General features: G+C 43.7%; 2 protein-coding genes across 2 annotated transcripts; both read right to left on the bottom strand.

Annotated features, from left to right (window-relative positions):
- Positions 1-3,138: 3,138 nt before the first annotated feature.
- On the bottom strand, positions 3,139-8,127 carry LOC310730546 (olfactory receptor 2A12-like; the record flags this gene model as incomplete). Its single annotated transcript, XM_083549565.1, has 2 exons — positions 3,139-3,735; positions 7,720-8,127. The coding sequence occupies 2 exons, from the start codon at positions 8,125-8,127 to the stop codon at positions 3,139-3,141; spliced, it is 1,005 nt and encodes a 334-aa protein (XP_083405691.1).
- A 12,064-nt stretch (positions 8,128-20,191) lies between these two features.
- Positions 20,192-21,175, bottom strand: LOC310730545 (olfactory receptor 10A2-like; the record flags this gene model as incomplete). Its single annotated transcript, XM_083549564.1, has 1 exon — positions 20,192-21,175. One exon carries the CDS (start codon positions 21,173-21,175, stop codon positions 20,192-20,194), a length of 984 nt encoding a protein of 327 aa, XP_083405690.1.
- Positions 21,176-24,074: the final 2,899 nt, after the last annotated feature.

Genomic DNA, 24,074 nt, shown 5'->3' with positions numbered 1-24,074 from the left:
ATATAACAAATATAACAATAATTTGTAGACATATTTACTGTCATGCTTTACATTGAAAAATATAATTATTCTATTGTCAGATATTTAAAATGTAATTAAATCTAATAATCTACTGACATTTGACCAAGAAAAATCAGGACAAAAATATAGATTAATTAAAGTTTTTTTAAAGTGTGGTATAATTAAAATAATTAATTATTTTTTATTTTGGTAATTAATACTCAACAACAGCAATTAAGTATGGAGTAAAATGAGAGTTGCAAAAAGATTAATAATAAATGGGTAGGCCAATTTGATGGACATTAAATTAATTACTTCAAACTGCTTAATTTTTTGAGATTATCACCTAAGTGTGATGTTCACTATAGACACCAGAGGGAGGAAATGGGAGCTTTATTTTTCTTCTTGGATATTTTATTCCATACAAATCTAGCTTTTGTGCAAATCTGTTTTTAGTTTATTCCAATAGTCTCCCTATTTAATCGATCTTTAGTTGCTTAGCACCATTGGTGTTTTGGAAAACTGTTGTTGATGTGTTTATTTTGGATTTTGCCTGCATTTTAATCCAGGTTTGAATTGTTACTCCAAGCTTCTAATTAACACAGTGTTATATTGGCAGTGTCATTGTTTAATTGCTTACAGGCTGCACTAGTATTCTAATTTGGTAATATATCTAATTTGTATTACTAGGTACCAGAATATTCGCCAGCAACTTAATTAAAACAAATCATAAATATCACTAGTAAGGCAGCTAAGGATAAGATGTTTGGAAGAAATTATCAGTAAGGCAATTGGATTTTCTCAAACATTTATGGATCACTTTGGACAAGAAATTCAGAGCAGGAATCTTTCAGAATTTGTTCTTTTATTTAAGAAATGTCTTGAAGGTTGGTAATTTTTTTTTTTTTATATATTATACAATTCACGCTTTCACAGTAGGAATTCTTAATATAGCCAAATCTGAACCAATGGTTAAAGATCTTTTGGGGCATAAAGAAGTAGCCATGTAGATACATTTTTGCACATCCTGTGCTTTATGATGCATTCATGAACAGGCACATACAGTATGTGAAACCACTCATCCAGATCTCTTTATTAAGTCATTTATTTTTTTAACTTTATTAAGTTAAAAATGTATAGAGGCTTGTATAAAGTGTATGTGCAAGTATACACATTACACACATTAGTGTGAAAATATGGGGACAAAAACATTATAATTACAAATGATTTGGTAAACAGAAAAAGGAGAGGGGGCTGGGAGCACTATGAATGAAACTGTACTATGCACTATGTACTGTACTATAAATAAAATGGAAGTTCTTTACAAATATAGGTATTAGTACATTTGTTTTACCAAAGGCTGATGGACTTTTTTTTTTCTTTTTGTATTTAGTATTATCAAACTAATAAATAATCTCATAATTTAAGAAAGCTGTTTAATCACAAACATATAAAATGCTAAAGTAATAAAGTATGAATGAAGAACAACAGAATCCTCCAGGATTTGCTTTCTGTGGAAGGTCTATAAAGGGAAACCAGTCTTTTTTTTAACTGCATCAACCATATAGGATTACAGACTAATAATTATTATTATGAATGGAAATGCTGAAAGTACTAGTACACAGTTTTTCCACTACCCCATGACAGAATGAATGTCAGTATAGGTCCAGGTTTTCATTCCATCCAAATCCTACATACACCTAGGTGCTGTTTAAGGCCTAGCTAGCACTTTAGAATAGGAGCATGTGGCGCTCAAGGTCTAATGTGGATTAAAATGTGTGGTATTACATTTGTATTGCATGCACCTGGTTAATTGTTGTATTTTTATTTAACATCTTTATTATAAAACCTCTAAATTCCTTTGTGTTCAAGACATAAATCATAGGAATTAGCATTGATGGAATGGTTGCTAAAAGCAAAGTATTGATTATCCAGCATGTCTTTTCATCTTGCTTCAAAGTTCTTGTGCTGATGGAATTTATGGAGCCTCCCCAACCTTTTGCCAGAGAATTTGAAAGACACAATTGTCTTGAATGTTTCAAAAGTGTGGCATTAAATGTCTCTTAAATGGAATTGAAACCAATTGGTTTAGTTCAAACTGTGTCCAGCATGACAATAACCCAGTTCACATTGTGGTGCCTGAAACAAATCAAGTGGCAGGCAAACAAAAACTACGAGAAAGATTATTGTTTTTTCAAATGTTCCTACAAATCATGCTGATCTTCAAATTGAGGCCACATGTTTTGGATACCTTAGTGAAAATAACTGACAACTTTTCTCCACCTGGTAAAACATCCAACATTTTACTGACAAAATAAAGTTACATTGGTCAAGCTTAATTATCACTATTAATGCAGCAATGAAAATTTGTTGAAAAAAGGGTCAATTAGATTATCTTGAAGTTTTATTAATCACTTTAAATGAAATTTAATTCTTAAAAGAAATTGTGAAATGGTAGAAGATTTTTCTGCATGAATGCTTTCAGATAGCTTACAGAACTTGAAGCAAAAGCATGTGATGAAGGGAAAATAATTCAGTAAGTTCTGTAAGCTATCTGAAAGCATTCATGCAGAAAAATCTTCTTATTTTTCTTATCTTATTTTTCATTAAATTTTCATTAAAATTACTAAAGATGATTGGTTGTTTAAAATAGTAATGCTTTTACAGTAGGGAACTTTAATCGGGCACTATCTGAACTGGCTGTTAGAGACCTTCAGCATAATTTTTAAGTCAAAGCAACCATGTGGACATTCAAATCCTCAGTTTTCGTTCAAGCCATAAGTTGGTATCAAAAGGTTTCGAAATTTGAGATCCAGCACAAATCACAGAATGTTCTTGACATGCATCAAAAAGAAGACTTTTCAGGACACATTCCAGAAGTGGCAGGAATGCTGGGAGCGCTGTACTGCTGTGCAACGGGACTATTTTAAAGGTGATAGTGTGTAAACCTAGATAAATGAAGTACTTTCCTGTAAACAGAGCTAGTCTCAAAATGTTTTGATACCAACTCTTACATGCACCTAAGTATTGTAAGGTTTGGCTAGCACATAACTACAATAAAAAAAATGCAGATACACTGACCTATATCAAATAGGTGGCACTCAAGTTCAAATGTGGAAAGAATTAAATTGTGTGGTATTACATTTCTGAAGCATGCACCTGGGGAATTGTGGTATTTCTCCTTTTAAGCATCTTCAGTATAAAGCCTCTGAATTCCTTTGTGTTCAAGACATAAATTATGGGATTTACCATAGATGGAATTGTTGCTGAAAGTGAAGTATTAATTATCCTAGCATTAGGATGGAGGGGCAATGTTAATGCAGCAATATAAGTACTCGATACAGGAAGGAAAAATATTCCTACTACCAGCAAATGGGAGATACAAGTTTTGAGTGCTTTAAGACGACCCTCCCATGTTGTAATCTTAATTAAAGCCAGCAGAATACCTATATATGACAAGATTATGGCAGTCAAAGGTCCATAAAGGTAAACTGCAATACAAAAGTTTGCCATGAAGGAATTAATGCTGTTGTCATTACAAGCAAGTCTATAAATTGGTCCATGATCACAAAAAAAGCTTTGGACCTCAGTGGTTTTACAGAATGAAAGTCGTGTAATTAATATTACCATTGTCCCAATTATTACAAAATTAATTAACCATATTGACATGATGGTTGCAAACATGAAGGAATTATTTACAATTACATGGTACCTCAGAGGTAAACAAATAGCAATAAATCGATCATAGGCCATGGCAGCAAGAGTTAAAGACTGTCCACCAGCAAAGAAAAAAGAAAAAAACATATTAGCCAAACATGCTTCATAGGATATGTACTGTGAATCAGAAAGAAATGTCTTCACAAGGTTAGGAATCAGTGCATTTGTTTCACCAAAGTCTGACAGAGCTAAATTAAAGATTCCCATGTATTTAGGAATGTGCAGATTTTTGTCAACTAATATCATGAAAAGGACAATTGAGTTTCCACACAAAGAGATAATATAGACAAAAATAAAAAAAACAAAATAGTATTGGCTGAATGGTAGCCCAGAAAATCCACTGATGAAAAAGTACTCTGGACGCACAAATGATGCATTTTGTAATAAACTGGAGTTCAAAACGCTTGTGCTTTTGATGCTGTTCATGTCTTTTCAAACCTGAAATGAGAAACATAATGAAATAAAATGAGCACAGATATTTAAATTTACAGTACAAAAGATCTTACATAAGAGCATAAAAAGGGGCATTAATATTTACAAGACCTATAACTTTAGAGTTATACAGGTAGCAATGAAAATGCAATTAAATTATATTGTTTTTATAAATGGTTTACCTACACATTTTTAAAACCTCAGCTTATACCAAGTTAGATCACTTACATTGTGCCAGTTCAGGTATTGTGTATGCATGATATGTAGGTAGAGTGGACAATAGTTTCACACGCAATTCCTCAGACAGACATATGCAAATACAACATACCTGCTAGTGTTGTATGATCTTATATCTCCATTTCTAAGTTAAGTATTGATTTCCCTTCTGTTGGGAACCAAGGGGCAGGCAAATACCGTACATGTGCGAAGAGAAGTTCAGAATAAACAGCAAAAAAAAGGGAAGAATATGCTTACACAGAATATGCTTACAATAGCAAATGAAAGGCATAAGGTAAATCTGAAAGAAAACATTTTCTTTAAAACAAATATAGAAATATTTAGACTTGTAATTTAGCAGTGTGCTTTTAAAGTAAAAATCAGTAAATATAACTCTTTCAGCAAACTGGAAAAGAAATATCAAAATAATTATGTACAATTATTTTAAATGTGGTAAATTAATGAAAAGGAAAAAGCTAAATTTCAATTATAGACTGTGCTAAAGTTTGTTAACCCTAATATGCTCAGCTCTGTGTAGCTGTAAGTTTTTGGACACTTGTTTTTTTTTGTTGTGTTTTCATGCGTCTACTATTTCGGCCTGATGGCCATAACTTTTCAGACACTTCTGGTTTTTTTTGTGATTTTTCCTTTGAGGACATTCTGTGTCCTGCCTGATATTGTTTTTTTTTCATTAAAGACTTTAAATATATACTTTGTGGCATCCTGCATTTGGGTCACCTGCACCCTGACATCTACAGATAGTAAATGCTTTATTATTCTATCTAACTTGGACTTTTTTTGCCTTTGTCCAGTTTTCACCCACTATTCCTTGTAGGACAATTCAGGTTATAAAATATTCTTAGTATTTCTTGCATGCTCAACTTTTCTAAAAAGTGCTGTCATTCACAGTTGATCTTTTGATAGGATTCCCTCACTGTCCAAAAGCATGACAGTATCCAAATTGGCTGCAATATATTAACTCTAGTTGTGAATGAGTAAATTCTCCAACCTGAATGCAAACCTTTTCATACTTGTATGGTATTAGAATGGTCAGGTGTTTACACACCCCTGACCCAAAAAAAGGACGTATAGTATAAAATGTTTTATAATAATTAGCCTATGCTTTGCATTTCTTAACATATAATACGTTCTTATTCCTCAGTTCAGGGCTGCAGGTTGAAGGCTGACTCTTGGGTACTCAAAAGCACATGCATCTCCACAAACATCCACTGTTTCCGGGTGGAGCATGAAATGATGTACTTTAAGACAGTGACGTTATTGATGCACTTGCTGAAGTAGCTGGTCATTGCTGACATAGTCCTCCAAGTTGGTGAATTCACCATCGACTACAGCCTCCCTGAATATGTGCCAGTCAATATGTTTAAAATGGTTCAGAATAGAGAGAGAAATTTTTGTGTAAACTAGATCCATTATGTTCTCTGTTCTCCCTCTTGCTTCAAAGATCAAATGCTTATAATTTAGGTAACAATACTTAACAAGCCAAATTTCTTTTCTCCCTGCTGCCCTTCTACTCACTTCTCTCTCTCTTTCCCAGCCTATCGAGAGCTATACATGCTGCTGAGTTATCAGTGGCCAATGCTTCTGTCACATTCTTCTCTTCAGATCTGTCTAAATCAAAGCAATGGCCTACCTCTAGATGGAGTTCTTTTCAATTAGAAATCACACTGTGCAGCTGAGAATAATTCCACAAGCTTTAAGATTAATGAAGTTACTGAGCAAATTAAGAATTATGAGGATAAATTTGGACTGTAATAAATATCAGCACGCTGCAACAATGGCTTAGGAACACAGTTTGATTGAACAATTTTGCAATTAATCATCAACGATTGAACAGAATACATCAACAATGATGAAAGTACAGTATAATGAATGGCAATTTGGTGCCACCCAGATGAGGATTTTATTTGAGTGTGGTTCCTTTCAATGTTTCTTCTTCATAACATTTTAGGAATGTTCTTCTTGTCACAGTCGCTAATGGCTTCTTCATTAGGGATTAAAATTCATAAGAACAAACTTACAGGCAATAAACTTATACATTCCAACTTCAAAACCTTTAAATAATCCTCTAGTTGTTTGAAAAAAAGAAAAAGGCAGGAAGGCAATTAGATTACTTTAAAGGTTGATTATTCACTGTAGACAAGAAATTCAAAAATGAAAAAGAACTTGCCAACTGGTTGCAGTAATGCTTACAAATAGCTCTTCATACAATGTACAGAATTAATATTTTCCTTTAATAACATGCTTCTGCTACATGCAAATATTAATATATAGTGGCAGAATATAAAACAGAAAATCTTTCACACAAAAAATTACAGAAGACTGATCTGTTGTCCAGAGTATTCCTGCTTTCACAGTAAAGAGCACTAATCAGGCAAAATCGAACCCAGCCATATACTTTTAGTATAGCAGAACAGTGAAAGCAGCCATGTGGATACATTTAAATCCTCTGTTCTATGGTACATACAGGAGTTACGCAGGGAAAAATGTGCCTTAGATCCGACTAACAAATCTATAAATCTTCAAAAAAAGATGGGTAATTATATTCTTTTAAAATATAGTATGCCAAAGTAATAAAATGTGAATCGAAAACACCTGAATCTTTGTGGAATGTAATAATTATAATTTTTACACTATTCTTTTATTGAGCACAAACAAAAAATTGCAGACACACTGATCTACGTATATTAGATGAGTGGCACTCAAGGTTTATTGTGGAAAGCATTAAATTGCGTGGTATTACATTTCTGAAGCATGCACCTGGGGAATTGTAGTATTTCTTCTTTTAAGCATCTTCAGTATAAAGCCTCTGAATTCCTTTGTGTTCAAGACATAAATTATGGGATTCACCATAGGTGGAATGGTTGCTGACAGTAAAGTATTCATTATTCTTGCATTAGGATGTATATATGAAGTTAATGCAGCAATATACATGCTTGATACAGGAAGGAAAACTATTCCTACTATCAACAGATGAGAGACACAAGTTTTAAGTGCTTTAAGACGACCCTCCCATGTTGTAATCCTAGTTAAGGCCAGCAGAATGCATATATATGACAAGATTATGGCAGTCAAAGGAACATAGAGGTAAACTGCAATACAAAACCTTGCCATTAAGGCATTCATGCTGTTGTCATTACAAGCAAGTGTACAAATTGGCCCATGGTCACAAAAAAAGCTTTTTACCTCAATGGTTTTACAGAATGAAAGACGTGTAATCAAAATTACCATTGTGCCAAATATAACAAAATTAATAAACCATATTGATGTTAAGGTTGCAAACATGAAGGAGTTATTTATAATTACATGATATCTCAAGGGTAAGCAAATGGCAATTAATCGATCATAGGCCATGACAACAAGACTTAAAGACTGTCCACCAGCAAAGAAAAGAGAAAAAAACATATTAGCCAAACATGCTTCATAGGATATGTACTGTGAATCAAAAAGAAATGTTTTCACAAGGTTAGGAATCAGTGCGTTTGTTTCACCAAGGTCTGACAGAGCTAAATTAAAGATTCCCATGTATTTAGGAATATGCAAACTTCTGTCTGCTAATATCATGAAAAGGACAATTGAGTTTCCACATAAAGAGATACTATAGACAAATAATAAAAAAGCAAAGTAGTATTGGCCGAATGGTAGCTCAGAAAATCCACTGATGTAAAAATACTCTGGACGTACAAATGATGCATTTTGTAAAAAATTGGAGTTCCAAGCGCTTGTGATTTTGATGCTGTTCATGTCTTTTCACTCCTAAAATGAGAGACATAATCGGGTAAAATTAGTAAGATATGGAGCAATTTATTTTTTATTTCATAGCACATAAATTCTCACATAATGGCAAGAAAAGTCCATTAACATCTACAAGACTTAAAACCATGCAGTTAAAAATGGAGCACTAAAAATGTGATAAAATTTTCAATATAAATAAAAAAAAGTAAAAAAAAAAACCTGTTTAACTACTCTGTTTATAGAGCAAACAGTATTTTTACATGCAATACCACAGTCAGTGATGTCAGTGACCTACCTGCTAGTGTTGTATGCTCTTATATCCCAATTTCTTAATTAATATTGATTCCCCACTGTTGGAAACCAGGGGGTGGGCAAATAGTGGGCAAGTTCAGAATGAAGAACAGCTTTAAAAAATATAATGAAAAAATTCACAGCTTGTTTAGCAAAGTGCTTTTGTCATTGGATGATTTTTAGTAAGCTTTCCCTACAAACCTCTTATTTTTATAAGATTGTATAGTTTTTCCTATAGTATAGAAATAGAAAATTTTATGCATCTGAAAAAAAACCTAGGAATAAATATTTGTTTTCTATAAAAACTTGACTTAAAAGTTAAAATAAAATCTGGGATATCAAGCAATGTTTTGTATAACAGATTATTTGTTAGCAGTAATAATGCAATATTTTTAAAGGTAAAAAAGCAGCTCTACTGAGCGACATAACATTAGACCCATGACATTTCTGAACGGAAGCAAAAAAAAGCACCTCACCTGTGTTCTGAGCTGCACGGCATTGGGAGAAAAAACTTCCACCGGTGTTGATTTTTAAACGCACGATGATGCCAAAAGATAAACTCCCCAGAGAAATACAGTGCTACCTTGACCTACGAGTTTAATTCGTTCCGTGGACGAGCTCGTATCTCGATTTGCTCGCACATCAAATCAGTTTTCCATATTGAAAATACTTAAAATGGCATTAATCCGTTCCAAACCCTCAAAATTTCACCCCGTTTTTATGATTCATGTTATTAAATTGGAAAATACATTTCTAAATAACAAATCTTGTATAAAAACATAATAGAAAAAGTATGTAAATGAGACGACTTGAGCTAACAAAAACGCCGGTGGGGTGTGTGTGTGTGTATGTGTGTGTGTGTGTGTGTGTGTGGAGGGGGGTTAGAGGCGATAAGCGGAGGCGGAGGGAAAACTCGATTTTTACTATCACTCCTATACACTACATATCCCTAAACTTCAAAATTCTTTGCTTATCTAAATTTGCTTATCATTTTTGCTTTCTGGCTTCGCTTCGCCATCTAGCAGCGGTGTCTCGAGCTCGTACCTCAAGTTTTTGCTCGCGTAACAAAGCAAAAAAATCGACCAAGTGACCGCTCGTACCTCGGAAAACTCGTACATTAATGCACTCGTGGGTCAAGGTACCACTGTAGTTGTGAAAGGAAGGAGGAAGACAGTGAACAATGACTTACTTGGTAGGCTACTGTTTAGATACAAGCCGTTGTAGCACGTTAAGTCTAGGTGAAGGGTGTGGCAGCGGGGCGCGAGTGGAGGGCGGAGCCGGACGGAACGAGCGGTAAGAAACACCTGCAGCTGATGAGAGTAATCTGTGCGCTCTGTTTCAGTCCGGCAACAACAATAAAGAGAAGAGAGATGCCAACCTCGGGGGAGAGTGTCACCAAGCAGAGAGACGAGAGGAAGGGTCACCAAACGGGGACTAAGCGTGAGCGGCGCTAAGAGAGAAAGCGGCCGATCCGTGAGTGAGACGGGCGGACGCCGAAGGAAGCGCGTGCCGATCCGGAAGAGACTGCCGGCGAACGTCGGGAAGGAAGGGCGTCCCGAGCCGCGAGTGTGTGGGTGAGCACTGGCGTGAATACTGGAAGGGAAAGCGCCATGGTAAAAACGAAAGTAAATAAAGATGGCCCTGCTTGGTGAACTATTGCCTGTCTGTCTTTCTTCCAGACAGGTTTCCAAAACGTGTGCTTTTTTTTATTTTTCTTGGCAACAGCGTTATGGGTTAGTTAAAGAAACTTAGAAATGAGCATCAGAAAATAATAAGGACATAATCCTCAGTCTCACACGCACACACACGCAGTAATACCAGAGGAATGCAGTGACATGCTCTTCCCAAAATGCCGCTCTGCTCTTAAAGGAGCCACAACATATTTCACCCGTTACACCATGTAAGAGACACTCTTTCGGTAAAGCCTGTGTAAAGTTCATTAGTTTTAGTGTAGACACTAAAACTAATACACAGGTGCGGCTTATTTATGTTAGGTATTATTGTTTTAAACATTAATTAACTTAAAATATAGAAATATAAATATATCGCAATATTAATTAGATCCTGTGCAGAAGGTATTTATTTATACAGATTTCAAAGCTTGCAAATATCTTTCTTTCCAGCTTGGAATGTTTTTGTCCTTGCTGAATAAGTTTTCATTCACTATTCCTCTTAGACTACTTCTATTTTTGGAATATCCTTTGGTTATATTGTATGCTCATGTTTTATAAAGTAATGTATGGTAGATTTTGGGATATGTATTTGAGACTGCCTTAAATTCTTCTGTCTATTCAGGAAATCAGAAACAGTATTGATGTTGAGTTCAGGACTCTGTTGAGGTCAAAACTATTACTTTTCAAGGACTCATTGTTCTTCTCTGGGCTCAAAATAGTTGTCAATACATTAAATGTATTTTTGGGGTCATTGTCCAGCTGCAGAATAATTTTGGGGCCAACCAGATGCCTCCCTAATTATATATCTTGATGGATATGTATCTGCCTGTATTTCTCAGCATTGAGGACACCATTAATCCTAACCAAATCTTCAACTCCATTTGCAGAAATGCAGCCCCGAACTTGCAAGGAATCTTTAGCTTACCTTCGTAACCCCGGTTCTCTGACAACATCTCACTATGGGAATTGCCTCGGGCATGACCAATCCTGAAAGGACCAATCACACCACGTCCCTGCCTCATTCTGAACATATCTCTTCTCTGTGAACTGCAAGGAGGAAAGTGTGGTGAGATACCTCACTCCTGTTATCAGAGAACCGGGGTTTCGAAAGTAACCTAAATTTGTCTTTCAAACATCCGTTCGGTATCTCACCCACAAGTGGGGGTTTTGCTTGCTGAGCCAGGGGAAGCCAAGCGTAATGGAGGTGTGAGGTAAACAGATCACTAGAAAGGTGAGCCACTCTCGGTGTCACTCGCCAATGGTCACCTGAAGAGGCTTGGTTTGACGTGTGGCCTTGTCCAGGGGGTGTCCATCCAGGGCACGGACCTGGTGAGTTACCAATAGAGTTTTGGTTTCCAGCCCAAGCTGGCGGGCAAGGTTCTGGTCTATGAATTCTGCGTCTGCCCCAGAGTCCACAAAGTGGAAAAATTTCATGGCTGTGGCGTCAAGGAGGACACTGGGGTAGGTGTTAAACAGGTGTACTGTGGCGGGCTGGAGAAGGGTGGTAGGAGCACCTGTATTCGCCAGTCAATCCAGGTGGCCAGGGCGCTCAACGCATCCAAGTCGGGTGGAAGTTTTCAGGCAGCCAGCTTGCCCTTCACCTGGGCAGAAAGCTCCCGAATGAAGGCATTGTATAAGGCGGAGCGATTACACCCACTGTCAGTAGCGTTAATTTAAAAGTCTGCAGCATACTTAGCCACCGACCGGTTGCCCTGTGGAAAAGACAAACGCGAGCGGGCGGCATCCTGCTGAGTGGTAGACAAGCCGAGCATCTTGCGGAGCTCCCCGCAGAAGGTGACGAAGGGGAGCAGTGGGAAGACTGATTTTCCGATTTTGCAGTAGCCCACTGCAGGGTAGGCGTGGATAGCAGGGAGATGATTATGTAGGCCACCGGCAGAGTCCAGGCTCTAAAGAAAAGCAAGCCGTTGAGGGTGGTCTGAAGGTCAGGAGCATCTGTGGGATCCATAGCTGGCCAGATTGTTCTGTCAGGGATGGCTGGCAGGGAGGACCCTAAAACAGGACACCAATTTAAGGAATAACACTTGTCCAGTAGGAATAGCAGAGGCAGTGAAGAGAGTTTGTCTGAATACTTATGAGCACTTAGTTCCGGGCAATTCCGACTGTCCGAAACACCGGAGAGTGAAGAAAGGGTGCGGGTCCGAGAGTTTTTTGCATGTAAAAAAAGTGTGCATAGGTAAGATGTGAATGGCAATAGGTAATCACATCAAATATTGATTTGATTTTATATTAATTTACTTTCCAGTATATTTTTTATACAATCACTTTTGTAAACACTCATTCACAGCCTCTTCCCATCATTGCAAAAACAAATTGCCCTCAAGGTGGCAAAGTTATCCCCACTTTTCATACACACTTCAGATATAAAAAAGATTCTAGACTTGTAAATCTTTCCCAATAAAAATTGGCACATATACACACCTGTCAGGCACGGACGAGGCAGAAGCGGAGTTGAGCAAACACAGAGTTTTAATGAAATGCGAAACTGAATCCCAAGAGCACACACACACACACACAACCAGAGTGAAGACAACATGGTGAAGCACAAAGTCTGATATGAAAAGTACGTGCGCATAAAGCAGTAGCACGGAGAGCTGGCAGCGGAACCGGGGAATAGAGACGCTGACAGTGCGAGTCCATAAACATAATAACGGACGGCGTGAGTGGGAAGCGGAGCCGCTTAAATAGGAGGGAGTCTGATGGAAAACAGGTGCGCCGAGTTAGTAATCAGGCGAGGTGCTCCGAGTTGGCGGGGCATGAGCGGGTGAGAGCGCAGGGCGCTCCCTGACACCACCCCCTCCCCCAGGGGTGGCACCAGACGCCCGAGACCTGCGACAAGGCCTGCCCCTGCCACGGGGCGCAGGGCGGAGCGGGTGAGCCGCGTGGAACTCCACCAACAACGCCGGGTCCAGGATGTCCTGCCGGGCCACCCACGAGCGTTCCTCCGGACCGAAACCCTCCCAGTCGACAAGGTACTCCAGGCGACCCCCGTGCCGTCGTGAGTTCAACACCTTGCGCACCGCGTAGACCCCTGGCTGGTCCACAACCTCCGGCTGGACGGACGCGTCGGGGCCACCTAGAGAGAGAGAGAGAGATGGACGGTAAGGCTTCAGCAGAGATACATGGAACGTCGGGTGGATGCGATACCTAGGCGGGAGCTCCAGACGGTAGGTCACCTCGTTGACCTGCCGGGTGATCTTGAAGGGCCCACAAAGCGGGGGCTGAGCTTGCAGCACGGGAGCCTGAGCCGTAGATCTCTGGTGGAAAGCCATACCCGGTCACCTGGCCGGAAACGTGTTGCCTCCAGCCGACGCGCGTCGGCATGCCGTCGAGTGTCCCGGACCGCTCTCTGAAGTTGCGTGTGTGCCGACTCCCAGACCCGATTGCTCTCCCGAAACCATGCATCCACGGCCGGCACGTCACAGGGCTCGTCGGACCAAGGGAACAGCGGGGGCTGAAAACCCAGGGTGCACTGGAAGGGCGTGAGTCCCGTTGCGTCCTGGCGAAGAGAGTTTTGGGCGTATTCGGCCCATGGCAGGAAGCGGCACCAGCTCTCCTGGTCCTGGCTGCAATACACCCGAAGATACTGGCTGAGCTCCTGGATCTTCCTCTCCGCCTGTCCGTTGGTCTGGGGATGATAGCCGGAGGAAAGGTTGACTGAGACCCCTAGGAGACGAAAGAAGGCCCTCCAGACCCGTGACGTGAATTGCGGTCCTCGGTCAGAGACGATCTCCTCCGGGAGGCCGAAAGTGCGGAAGACCTGGTGGAATAGGGCCTCAGCCGTCTCCAGGGTGGTTGGCAGGCCCTTCAGGGGGATAAAGCGACAGCCCTTCGAGAACCGGTCCACCACCACTAGGATGCAGGTGTTACCCTCGGAGCGGGGGAGATCGGTGACAAAGTCGATGCCCAGGTGGGACCAGGGACGTTGCGGGACTGGGAGCGACACCAACCTGCCTGTAGGCAGGCGACGCGGTACCTTGGCCATGGCACAGGTGGGGCACCCCTGAACGAAGCGTATGACCTCCCTTGACATACCGGGCCACCAGTACTGGGCTTGAATGAGCTGGAGGGTACGTTTCTCGCCGGGGTGGCCAGCCCCTAACCCTTCATGGACCGACTGGATGAGCCCCCGTCGGCATGTAGTTGGTACATATACCCTCCCCTCAGGGCATTCCTCCGGGCTCGGTTCCTGGAGCGTGGCCGTGCGGATCTCTTCGTCCAAGTCCCAGATGATCGGCCCCACGATGAGTTCGGGTGGAAGGATAGGGACTGAGTCTCCGGGCTCGTCGGGCCCAAACAGGCGGGAGAGGGCGTCCGCCTTTCCGTTTTGGGCCCCTGCTCGATAGGTGACTAGGAAGCGGAAGCGGGTGAAGAACAGGGCCCACCGAGCCTGCCTGGGGTTCAATCTACGGGCCCCCTGCAGGTACTGGAGGTTCTTGTGATCCGTGATGACGGTAAAGGGGTGCTCTGCGTCTTCCAGCCAGTGCCTCCACTCCCCCAGGGCGAGTTTGATGGCCAAGAGCTCCCTGTTCCCGATATCATAGTTCTGTTCCGCCGGGGTGAGTTTGTGGGAGAAGTATGCACACGGGTGGAGCTTTGGAGGAGAGCCCGTTCGTTGAGAGAGGGTCGCCCCAACCCCCGTTGAGGATGCGTCTACCTCGACGATGAAGGGAAGTGCGGGACCGGGTGGCGAAGGACCGGGGCCCGGCAGAAACGCTTGCGGAGCTCGACGAACGCCTCCTGAGCTTCGCGGGTCCAGCGGAGGGCGCGTGCCATACCCCGGAGGAGCGAGGTGAGGGGAGCGGTGATCTGGCTGTAGCCCTGGGTGAACAGACGGTAAAAGTTGGCAAAGCCCAGGAAGCGTTGGAGCTCCTTGATGGTGGTCGGGACGGGCCAGTCCTGTACTGCCTGGCCCTTCCCTCCGTCCATTTGAATCCCCTGGGGGCTAATGATGTAACCGAGGAACCGGGTCTGAGGGCGGTGGAACTCGCATTTGGAGAGGTTCAAGTACAGGTGCTGTGAACGAAGTGCTCCTAGAACTTGTTTCACGTGGTCCTGGTGTTCCTCCAGAGTCCGTGAGTAGATGAGGATGTCATCGATTTAGACCATCACGAACCTCTGGAGGTATGGTCGTAGCACTTCGTTCATGAACCCCTGAAACACGGCCGGTGAGATGGAGAGGCCGAACGGCATGACCCGGTACTCGTAATGTCCCGAGGGCGTGATGAAGGCCGTTTTTCACTCGTCCCCCTTCCTGATGCGCACCAGGTTGTAGGCGCTCCGTAGATCGAGTTTGGAGAAGATGCGAGCCTCCCGCAGCTTCTCCAGGGCCGCCGGAACGAGTGGCAGGGGATAAGGAAGAGGAACGATCTGAGAGTTTAACTGCCGGTAGTCGATGCAAGGCCGGAGACCACCATCCTTTTTTCCCCACAAAGAAGAAGCTGGAGGCCGCAGGAGACGTAGAAGGGGCGATAAACCCTTGGCGGAGCACCTGTGCAATGTATTCCTCCATCGCCTTGTGTTCAGGGGCTGACAGGGGTTATATCCGGCCTTTCGGCAGCTTCGCCCCGGGAAGCAAATCGATCGCACAGTCCCAAGGCCGGTGAGGGGGAAGACGAGTGGCTGCCTGCGTGCTGAAAACCTCCTTGTAGGCCCGGTACTCCTCAGGGAGCTCAACCTGTGTGGCTGTGGTGGCGGCTTCCACCTGGGTAGCACCTACGACGGCCCTTGGAATCCTGGAGGGGAGTCCGGAGAGGCAGTGTTGGAGACAGTGAGGGCTCCACTCCAGGATGTCACAAGGATCCCAGGAACACCTCGGCACGTGCTGTTGGAGCCAGGGTCTTCCCAGTATCACGCTGACAGTGGAGTCCTCAAGCACCAGGAACCTGATTTCCTCCTTGTGGAATAGTCCGATCCGTAGAGTCATCGCTGGGGCACAGTACTTCACCCAGCCCTTCCCCAGCGGGCGCCCTTGGATGGTCTGTACGGCTAAGTCCTGGGAGCCCCTCTGTCTGTGGAGCTGTAGCTGGTCGAGGCAGGCCTGGGAGATGAAATTCCCTGCGGAACCGGAGTCGACCAGCACCCGTACCGATAGAGAGAGAGTGGGGGTTAGTAGAGTCACCAAGAGCTTAGACAAGGGAGATATTTCGGATGGAAAAGGAACGGAACTCACCGAGGCGTGGGGTGGGCGAGTAGGGCAGCTGGCGATGAGGTGACCCGGCTTTCCGCTGTACAGACATCGGCCCGTAGCCAGGCGGTCATTACGTTCTCTCTGGGTCAACCTCTGGGTTCCGAGCTGCATGGGCTCAACCCCTGAAGCCGTAGGCGTAGCGGGTTGTGAGGCTGGAAATGGCGACGTGAGCAGAGGTGGTGAATTCCGGCAGGCAGCCAAACGCTGTGCGAGGCCGATGGACTTCTGTATGAAAGCCTCTAAACCCACAGAATCCTCGTGAATGGCCATCGCAAGCTTTAATTCTGGAGCCAAACCTTGCCGATAAATCCCGAGCAGCGCTTCCTCGTTCCAGCCACAAGATGCCGCCAGAGTGCGAAAACGGAGGCTGTAATCCGTAACGGAATCCTCACCCTGGCGTAACCCGAGCAGTTGATCTGCCGTAGAAAGGACACCTCCCGGAAGTGCGCGGTGAATGCCGTGTACGAATACACCACCGGTCCTGCTGCCTCCCAGAGTGATTGCGCCCAGGCCAACGCCTTCCCGGAAAGCAAGGAGATTATGAACGCGATCTTTGCTTGGGCGGTGGAAAAACGTTGCGGCTGCATTTCAATGAAGAGGTTCACTTGCATCAAAAAGCCACGGCACTCAGACAGTTCACCGGAGAAGGTGGAAGAAAACGCCATCGGAACACCGGCGGCCACTGGTGCGGGATGGGCGGCGGCGGCGCGATCCCGTACCGTGTCTGACGTGGCGCCGGCGTGCGGATCCATAACCAGGTGAGGGGCGGCTTAAACCCTTTCTCTTTCGGTCCGTTATTCTGTCAGGCACGGACGAGGCGGAAGCGGAGTTGAGCAAACACAGAGTTTTAATGAAATGCGAAACTGAATCCCAAGAGCACACACACACACACACACACACACACACACACACAACCGGAGTGAAGTCAACAGGTGAAGCACAAAGTCTGATATGAAAAGTACGTGCGCATGAAGCGGTAGCACGGAGAGCTGGCAGCGGAACTGGGGAATAGAGACGCTGAGTCCATAAACATAATAACGGACGCATGAGTGGGAAGCGGAGCCGCTTAAATAGGAGGGAGTCTGATGGAAAACAGGTGCGCCGAGTTAGTAATCAGGCGAGGCGCTCCGAGTTGGCGGGGCATGAGCGGGTGAGAGCGCAGGGCGCTCCCTGACAACACCCACACACAAAATAAACTCTTGAATCATGAATTTCCTGAAAAGTTGTTATAAGTTGAAATTAGGTTGTGAGTTTGAACTTTTTGGTTGCTTAGCATCTCAGATTTGAGTAGACTCTTGTTGCTGTTTCCTTTCAGTAACTCGAGCTGCATCAACAGCGTTTTGCGAATGCTTCTGCATTGTCCACGCTTTAAAGCTGCATTGAAGGCATAGCTCCGAGTCTAGGCACAGAGGTCAGTACTTGAGAGACCGTTTCCCTTAAGAGACTATCTAGTAGCCTGGAAAATATTGTCTCGGTGGGTCCTGCGCACTGTAGACAGAGGCTATATGATTCAGTTTGGGGCTCGCCCGCAATGGTTAAATGAGGTGTGCCCCACCCTGGCTCTTGAGGAACGGGGACTTTGATGTGGTCAATTATTTAGAGAATCCTGGTTCTACAGCTGGAACTTCATAGTTCCCAAAAAGGACCGAGGGTTGCATCCCATATTGAATCTACATAAGCTGATGCTACATTTAGGATGCTGACCCTGAATCAGGTCGTGTCTCAAATTGGTCGATTGGTTAATACTGGCTCAATCAGACCAGCTGGTGGTTCGGCATTGAGATGCCGTTTTCACCCACATGAAGGAGCTGGGGTTAAGGCTGAATGCTAAAAAGAGCTCCATTACAGAGAACCACCTATATAGGTGTGGTATGTGATTCAACCCTAATGTTAACCCTTACTCCGGCTCATATCAAATCCATACTCACGGTCGTCAAGAGAGTGAGAGAAGACTCAGTCACTCACTGTGAAGCACTGGTGGCTCAGGACTCGAGGGTTTTCTCGGAGAGGAAACCCACTCTGTACAATCAAGGTCATTCAGCGAGCCCTACATGTCTCAGGGCCCCATGCTGGGAGTTCCTGGTCGTTGCATAGCGCTTATGATAGACACTTATGATAGATGATAGACTAAGGGGGTCATCTGGATCCTTCAATCCAGAACTCCCTTTATGAGGAGGTCATATGCCATGATCTGCCACCTGTTTAAGTCATGGTGCGAACAGCACTTAGATCCAGTTGGTCGGCCCTTGGCTGAAATTCCTTCAAGAACATTTCGGGTTGGATCCTTCCAATCTGGAGTTTAACATGTCCACAATTGCAACCTGTCATGCACCCCTTGTGGGGCAGTCGCTAGGTAAGAACCCGTTGGTGACAGGTTTTCTCCATGTACCCAGAGGTTAAGGCCCCTGGTATGATCTAGAGTGCCTGTGTGGAAATTGGCCGTTGTCTTAAAGGCCCTCTCTGAGCCTCCCTTTGCATCATTGACCTCACAGTCAATACTGTGCTCCTCTTGGCTATCTCCTCTCTCAAGAGAGTAGGGGATCCTCACGCCCTCTCTGTGGCTCCCTGATTCCTGGAATTTATTTCAGGCATGGCCAGTACTTTCCTTTACCCTAAATCGGGGTATGTTCCCAAGGTACCCTCAGTCGTCCCATGACCTGTTATGCACCCTTAGCAGGTGAATTGTGGATGCTACCTCATCTGGTCCTCTGTTCTCCCAACTCCTTTCAGGGTCAAAACTCACTGTACTCTGAGTGTCTCTAAGGCTCTAAGGTTTTGCCCTCTGGAGTTTCACTCCAAGACATTTGCAATGCTGCAGGCTGATCCACCTTGCTGACCTTTGTCAGGTTTAATAACCTTGACCTTAGTGCAACTCTTGGCCCCTCTGTCCTTTAACCTAGCTGTGCCAATCCACACTAGGCAGAGATTGGTCTAGTTTGGATATATATATATATAGTGAGGAAAATACGTATTTGAACACCCTGCTATTTTGCAAGTTCTCCCACTTAGAAATCATGGAGGGGTCTGAAAATGTCATCGTAGGTGCATGTCCACTGTGAAAGACATAATCTAAAAAAAAAAAAAATAATCCAGAAATCACAAAATATGATTTTTTAACTATTTATTTGTTCAAATACTTATTTTCCTCACTATATATATATATATATATATATATATATATATATATATATATATATATATATATATATATATATATATATATTATTGCTATAAGTTTACAATTTGTTTTAAAGTAGCAGTAAGGCAGTTCTTTCATAATAAATATTTAATGATCACTATAAACAACAAAAACAACTGGTGGCAGTTTTTTTTTAGCAGGAATGCTTACAATTTGCTTCTTACAATATTCACAGAATTTGTATTTGCTTTGCATTAAATGCATTATATGCTTCATCTGCATGCAAATACTAAGAAATAGTGGCAGAAAAAAAGAGAAATTCTTTCTTAAAAGAAATTATTGGAGACAGTTTAGATTTTCAGAATACAATACATAATACATCCCAATCTAGCAAATTCTGAACTAGCTTTCAAAAACCTTTACAATAGTACAATAGTACAATATAAGAATACATTCATGCACATCATGTGCTATAATAAACAATCAGGAGCAGTTACAAGTTTGTACCTGATATCGTACATTATCTTACTGATACAGGGTAAGGAAGCCTGGGGTTCATCTTCATGGAGGCTACTAGCTCAAATGAAAAGTGAATTTAAATCACAACCAGAGACATCCTATATAACCTACAAACCCTGAAGGGCTGTTTGGTCTGACTAGCAGTTGACTGGTATAAAAAGTGACTCTTAGTAAGTTTGACAACATGTATTAGACAGTCCTGTGATACTCGATGTTTTATGTGGAAAGTGCAACGGTGTGATATTACTTTTCTAAAGTCTGTAACTTGGAAATTGTGATATTTTTCTTTTTAAGCATCTTCATTATAAAACCTCTGAATTCCTCTGTGTTAAAGACATAAATTATAGGGTTTACCATAGATGGAATGGTTGCTGATAGCGAAGTATTTATTATCCTTGCATTAGGATGTAGATTTGAAGTTAATGCCGCAATATACATACTTAAAATAGGAAGAAAAAATATTCCTACTACCAGCAAATGAGAGACACATGTTTTAAATGCTTTAAAACGACCCTCCCATGTTGTAATCTTGGTTAAGGCCAAAAGAATTCCTATGTATGATAAGATTATGGCAGTCAAAGGTGCATAGAGATATACTGCAGTACAAAATTTTGCCATAAAAGAATTCATGCTGTTGTCATTACAAGCAAGTGTATAAATTGGCCCGTGGTCACAAAAAAAACTTTTGACCTCATTGGTTTTACAGAATGAAAGACGTGTAATCAAAATCACCATTGTGCCAAATATAACAAAATTAATTACCCATATTGAGGTTAATGTCGCAAACATGACGGAGTTATTTACAATTACATGATATCTCAGTGGTAAGTAAATGGCAATAAATCGATCATAGGCCATGGCAGCAAGAGTTAAAGACTGTCCACCAGCAAAGAAAAAAGAAAAAAACATATTAACCAAACATGCATTATAGGATATGTACTGTGAATCAAAAAGAAATGTCTTCACAAGGTTAGGAATCAGTGCGTTTGTTTCACCAAAGTCTGACAGAGCTAAATTAAAGATTCCCATGTATTTAGGAACATGCAGATTTTTGTTCACTAATATAACAAAAATGACAATTGAGTTTCCACACAGAGAGATAATATAGACAAAAATTAGGAAAACAAAGTAGTACTGGCTAAAAGGTAACCCGGAAAATCCACTGATGAAAAAGTAATCAGGACGCACAAATGCATTTTGTAATAAACTGGAGTTCAGTTCGCTCATGATGAAATGAACTTTACTGCTGTTCATGTCCGTTTTTTTTTTTTACCTAAAAGTATAACGTTAATTCAATAAATAATTGATAGATACACATAGTCAACATAGTTCATGTTATTTAAAGCATTTTAGCTGTTTAAGCATTAATATCTTAAAAACATTATTTCTAATACTTTTAACACCAAAATTTTAGCAGTGAACATTAAACTTAAAATATTAGACTTAGATTATCTTGTATTGTTAATTCAACTTGCATGCATTAAAAGTAGAAATAAAACATTTTATTCTCATGTGATAGCTCAGATAGTGACACTAATATACTCATCTGCTAGTGTCATATGGTTTTATAACCCCTCTCACGGTGTAGCTGGAGGCGGTCTAGGCACGCCTGGGAAATGAAGTTCCCAGCGTAGCCGGAGTTGACTAGGGCGGAGACAGAGGGTGTGAGAGAAGGGGTTATCAGGGATATGGGTAGCTTGGGTAAATGCGAGATGTCAGAGGAAAAGTCGGCGTTCTCGCTCCTGGGAGGACAGCCTGTGGGAGCCCAGTTGCATGGGTACTGGTTCTGAGGCTGTAGATAGTGCAGAGACTTGGGAGGTTTCTGCTTCAGGAGTGTGGGAGGCAGTCAAGCGTTGGAAGATGCGATTTGATCTTTGTATGAACGCCTCCAATCCCAGGGTTTCGTCGTATGTCGCCATCGCTAATTGAAGCTCCTGATTTAAACCACTTCTGTATGTCCCAAGCAGTGCTTCCTCGTTCCAACCACTAGGGGCCGCCAGTGTGCGGAAACGGAGGCGGTAATCCGCGACGCTATCCGCCCCCTGGCGGAATTTGAGGAGTTGGTCGGCCATGGAAGTATCACCGGTGCTCGTGCAGAAGACTTCCGTTAGGTGTGCTGTGAACGCGGCATATAATGTAATCACTGGGCTCTCCGCACTCCAGAGTGCTTTAGCCCAAGCCAACGCATGTCCGGCGCGCAGCAAGATCAAAAACGCAAACCGGGCTCGCGCCGAGGGAAATCGCTGGGGTTGCATTTCAATGTACAGAGATACCTGACGGGGAGTGTTTGGAAGTGTGTGCTTATGTAGTGTGAGCTAACGAGAGTCAGGTGTGCATGATTAGTAGGACAGGGAGCTGCAAGGAGGAATGTGTGGCTCAAGTGAGGGTGTGGCTGGTGAATCCCTGACAGTACCCCCTCCCCCAGGGGCGGATTTCGACGCCCAGACCTGCCGCCTGGGCCTGCCCCGGGGCATCGGCTGTAGCAGATGAGATGCATGAAACTCCTCGAGGAGCGCCGGGTCAAGGACGTCCCACTGGGCAACCCATGACCGCTCCTCCGGGCCGTAACCCTCCCAGTCCACCAGGTACTCCAGACCGCCAGCTCGACGACGGGAGTCCAACACCTCCCGTACCGAGTAGACCGAGGGCTGGTCCAGGATCTCCGGAGGCGGTGGCTCTGATGTCTCGCCTGGATCCCGTGACGCCGGCGGAACATAGGGCTTTAGCTTTCTATAGGAAAGCCGAAGTCGGAGGTCCAGAGTAGAAAGCCAGACCAAGTCCCCGGGCAGGTAGGTGGGTGTCTCACGTCTCCGTGCATTGGCGTGCCTTCAGGTCTCCCTCAAAGCCCGACGTAGCTGAACCGATTCCCACACCTTGAGGCTCTCCTGGAACCAGTAGTCCACCGATGGCACGTGGAAAGGTTTATCGGACCACGGAAACAGTGGGGGCTGGAACCCCAACATACACTGGAAGGGTGTGAGGCCCGTGGTGTCCTGACACAAGGATTTTGGAGTTTCACCTGGTCCTGGTGGCAGTATGTACACAGATACCGGCCCAACTCTTGGATCTTGGGCTCGGTCTGTCCGTTGGACTGAGAGTGGTAACCAGAGGACAGGTTAACAGTAACCCCCCAGTAGATGAAAGAGTGCCCTCCACATGCGAGAGGTGAACTGGGAGCCGCGGTATCACCCGCTACTCGAAGTGACCCGAGGGAGTGATGAACGCCGTTTTCCACTCGTCCCCCTGGTGTATGCATACCAGGTTGTACGCACTCCGCAGATCGAACTTGGTGAAGATGCGGGCTTCTCGTAATTCCTCCAGGGCAGCAGGAACCAGGGGGAGAGGGTACAGCAGTGGAGAGATTTGTGCGTTCAAGCCTCGGTAGTCAAGGCAGGGCCGGAGTCCCCCATCCTTCTTGCCCACGAAGAAGAAGCTGGAGGCTGCAGGAGATGAGAATGGGGTGATGAAACCCTGTAGGAGGGCCTGACAGATGTACTGTTCCATCGCTTGGTGTTCTGGAGCTGATAAGGGATAGATCCGACCCCTAAGTAGTTTGGCCTCAGGCATCAGGTTGATAGCACATTCCCACGGCCCGTGGGGTGGCAACTTGGTGGCAGCCTGCTCGCTGAAGACGTCTCTGTACTCCCCATATTCCGCCGGGATCTCCACCTGTGGGGCCTGTGAAGCGCCCTCCACCTGAGTGGCTGCCAGAATCATTGGTCTCTGGCAAGGCACGGGGAGTGGTTGTAGGCAGTTCCTCAGGCACTTGGGGCTCCACTCGACGATGTCACATGGGTCCCAGGAGCACCTGGGGGAATGTTCAACGAGCCAGGGACAACCCAGGATGATTTCAGTGGTGGAGTTCTCCAGCACCAAGAACCATATCTCTTCCTGATGTAGCACCCCAACCTGGAGTGTGAAGTTGGGTGAGCAATATCTGATCCAGCCCCTTCCCAGCAGGCGTCCCTGAATGGTGTGGACAGCTAGCTCGTGAGTCCCCCTCTCTCTCAGCGTAGCTGGAGGTGGACTAGGCACGGCTGGGAAATGAAGTTCCCCACGGAGCCGGAGTCGACTAGGGCGGAGACAGAGTGTGTGAGAGAAGGGGTTATCAGGGATATGGGTAGCT

Source organism: Silurus aristotelis (assembly GCF_946808225.1).
Source record: "Silurus aristotelis genome assembly, chromosome: 8".
NCBI lineage: Eukaryota > Metazoa > Chordata > Actinopteri > Siluriformes > Siluridae > Silurus > Silurus aristotelis.
The sequence above is the reverse complement of the archived record's forward strand: the minus strand, read 5'-3'. Positions and strand labels throughout refer to the sequence as shown.